The following is a 3,772-nucleotide window of genomic DNA, read 5'->3' on the forward strand; positions in this document are numbered from 1 at the left end:
AATAGGCTAGGATGTGGTGGTATATTTTGATTGGGTGTGATAATTAGGTGAACCAAAGGGGGCTTTTGCTGGACTTTAATACTTTGATTGCTGGACCATGGTAGTCAGTCTCAGAAGGAAAGTGGTATAGACCTTGGTGGCTAGCCTTAGGAATGTAATCCAACAGTTTTTAGCAAAGCAGACGGAATCTAGTAGAAGGGCAAGGCCTGCTAGAGCCATGCTTGCCACGCTTGAGCTGGCCAGTCCCTTCATCCACACTTTGGTCTGTCGTGGGATCCCTGTCTAGGGTGAGTAGATGGGTGTTGCATCTCCCCAGGAAAAGCTCTGTCACACAGCAGTGAGACGCCAGATTGGCACTCACAGATAACAAAAAACAAACCCCTCAACTAGGCACATCCAGTAAACCCAGCACTTGGGAGGTAGGGACAGTTCAAGTTCATCCTCACCTACATTCCAAGTTCAAAGTCAGCTCAACAGGTTAGAGAGTCTTCACATAGCTCAGTAGGTCTGAGCCTGTTCTTGACAGCTTAGGGGATCTCTGCTTCTTTCAGGCATCTAGGTTTGTCCTTAAATATGTCAGAAGTCCTGTTTATACACAGGTTGGGAGGGGCGGGGGATCAGTTTCAGGGACTTCCTGCAACTATTGAGTTGTTTACTTGCCGAGTTTAATGAGCTTCCTTCCCTGCAGAATGAAATGTTTCACCCCAGCCCCTTAGAACACTTTTTACCTCCCTTTAACATCACGTGTCTCAAGGAGCTTCGCTCCAAGAAGGAAAGTCTTAATCTTGAAGAAAACTGATACACAACAGGTGTGCAAAGTGAAAACGAAAGAGAAGCTAATACTTGGGGTCACGCTGGTTTAAAAACATTTAGTTGCACATTTAGTGTGCAACGCTGCTCATGTTTAGTTTTTTTCTAGGAAAAAAAAATCATGTAAATTTTAGAAGTGAGGGACACAAAGAAGTATTTTTTTGGAAAAGCAAATAGATGAATTAATGTGGGATTTGTGTCTAAAATATCGCTATCATCAGCATGTCAGTGGAAATAAGAAAATGAAAAAGAAAAGCAAAGACAATAATCATCTGCCTGCTAGAAAAGAACCATGTACATGTTCATATTTCATAAATTCCTCATGTAACACAGAGACAGTCCAGGGAGGTGAAGAATGTCGGCTTCACTCATTTGTGTTTCTCAAAATGAATTTCCCTAGTTCTCATCATGAAGTCAAAAGATGATCTGGAGTGATCTCATCCAGCAAATAATCTTCCTTTCTCTTATTGGACTTGGAATTTTAGGAAACATCCTTTTATTTATGAGACATGTACATATGTTTATCATGGGTTCTGAGAAAAAACCGACAGACCTTATCTTCACTCATCTGGCGATTTCAAACATAATCATTCTTTATACTTCAGGGATCCAATACATAACCACAGGCCTTCATTTCAAAAATGTTCTGGGTGACGCAGGTTGTAAAACTTTGGTTTATCTGGAAAGGGTGTCCCAGGGCCTCTCCATCTGCACCACCTGTCTCCTCAGCGTGGTCCAGGCTGCCACCATCAGTCCCAGGACTTCCTTGTGGAGAAAGCTCAAACCACAGAGCTCATGGCAAGTTCTTCCCTTTCTCCTCCTCCTTTGGATCTTTAATGTTCTCATAAGCTCCAACTTGCTCTACTACATCACAGCAGGCAGCAGTCTGAACAGATCTAGAGCTGGGCTATACAGTGAGTATTGCTGCATGCTGCCATCCGGGTGTATAGTTAAATGGCTTTTTCTGTCTCTCATGGCTCTTCGTGATGTCATCTTTCAAAGTCTCATGGGCTGGAGCAGTGGGTCCATGGCTCTCCACCTGTATAGACATCACAAGCATGTCCTCTACCTTCACAGCTCCAGGCTTGCAAATAGGGCCAGCCCAGAAGTCAGAGCTACATGGAGTGTTCTCGTTCTTATGACCTGTTTCCTCCTCTATTACTTGGGAGATTTCATTTCCTCCTTCTACATTGGGTCTGTCTTCACCCTTGATTCCATAATACTAAATGCTAAGTTGTTTCTGGGAGTTGGCTATGCTGCTCTCGGCCCATTTATCCTGATAATAAAGGATTTCCACTTGGCTTGCTGCTGGCATGCTCACTGAGGAGTCAGGAGGTTCTGTGACAGCCCCTCCAGGTACTAAAGGAGACACTGCACATTGTGACTTAAGAAAAAGACAGAGGGAAGATTAAAGAGTAACCTCAGACTTCTTGCAGTGCATGTGGAGTTAACAAGTCATCCTACAGCTTCCCTCAATTCAGAGAGAGAGAGAGAAGAGAAGAGAAGAAAAGGAAAGCCTGGTGTGGTGGTGCATGCCTTTAAGTCCAGCACTCGGGAGGCAGATGCACATGAATTCAAAACTAGCGTGATTTTTGATTTGCGTAGCAAGTTTCAGGGCAACCAAAAGAAAGAAAAGGAAGGGAGGAAAGGGAGGGGATGGAGGGAAGGGGAGGGAATGGAAGGGAACGTAACAGAAGGGAAGGAAAGGGAGAAAGAAAAGTTCAAAGGGCAGCATTCAGCCTCTTTCAATTCCTAACAGTGAGACACAAAAATGTCCTCGTAGGAAGTAAAGATGAACAATTTAAGTACATGGAGTGCCACAGTTCTAAAGAATGGGAAGTTCCTGCTGTATTCACAGACACCAGTCTCCAGAAGATGGTGTCAAATCCCAAAAGCAAGGAACATGAGCACTGCACAGCTGGTACTGAAGAGTAATGAGAATTTCCGATTTCTAAAGGAGAAAACACGTGTATGTCTATATAAATCGGACCTGAAGAAATGCAAAAACACAAGGAGGAATCACAAGCAAGAAATAGAATCAGCCAAGATGTTCCACAGCAGAAGAAGGAATAAAGAAGCACAAATACACAATGGAGTTCCATTCCAGATGTAAAGAAAAAAAATTATTATGACATTTTCAAAGTGGATGGAACTAGAAATTATTGTGGCAAGCAAGATAATCCACATTCAGAAAGACAAATACTGCATATTTTCCCTCATATCAGTCCTAGATTTAAATTTTTATATTTGTATATCTGAGAGGGAGTCATGAAATTGGAGAGGGGGCCATGGGAAGGAAAAGAGAGGACTTAAGAGGGGGAGAAAAGAGGGTAATAGAACACATGTGATGTGAAAGAGGACGAGGCTAACTGAGGGAGGAAGAAGCGGCAAGCAGTGGGCAGGAGGGACAGAGTGAGGAGGAGGAGGAGCAACAGGAAGTGTCCAGGAAGTGTCGTAAGGAAGCATGCTACTGTGTATACTGTTTTCCAAAATCTGATGTTTTCAATGAATTATGTATTGGAAGAATCATGTTAGTATAGCATTCATGAGCTGGTAGTTTTTATGTCAGCTTGACACAGGCTAGAGCCATTTCGGAAGAGGAACCTCAATTGAGAAAATGCCCCCACCAGATTACCTGTAAGCCAGCCTGTGGTGCATTTTCTTGACTGACGATTAACGTGGGAGGGCCTTGCTAACTGTGGACAGTGCCACCTCTGAGCTGATGGCCCTGGGTGCCATGAGAGAGCAAAGAGAGCAAGCCATTAAGAGTAAGCTAGCAAGCAGCACTCCTTCATGGCCTCTCCATCAGGTCCTGCCTCGAGTTCCTGCCTCCCTTCCCTTGTTGATGGACTATTTCCTGGAAGTGGAAGCAAAATAAACTCCAGGTTTCCTCCCCAGGTTGCTTTTGGTCATGGTGTTTTATCACAGCAATAGAAATCCTAAGATAACACATCAAAAAATG

The 3,772-nt window shown here is 43.7% G+C and overlaps 1 protein-coding gene across 1 annotated transcript; it reads left to right on the plus strand.

Moving 5' to 3' along the window:
• Positions 1–1,231: 1,231 nt before the first annotated feature.
• On the plus strand, positions 1,232–2,134 carry LOC107402692 (vomeronasal type-1 receptor 90-like). Its single transcript, XM_016007337.3, has one exon. It carries the CDS (start codon positions 1,232–1,234, stop codon positions 2,132–2,134), a length of 903 nt encoding a protein of 300 aa, XP_015862823.3.
• Positions 2,135–3,772: the final 1,638 nt, after the last annotated feature.

This window comes from Peromyscus maniculatus, chromosome 5, assembly GCF_049852395.1.
Source record: "Peromyscus maniculatus bairdii isolate BWxNUB_F1_BW_parent chromosome 5, HU_Pman_BW_mat_3.1, whole genome shotgun sequence".
Lineage (NCBI taxonomy): Eukaryota > Metazoa > Chordata > Mammalia > Rodentia > Cricetidae > Peromyscus > Peromyscus maniculatus.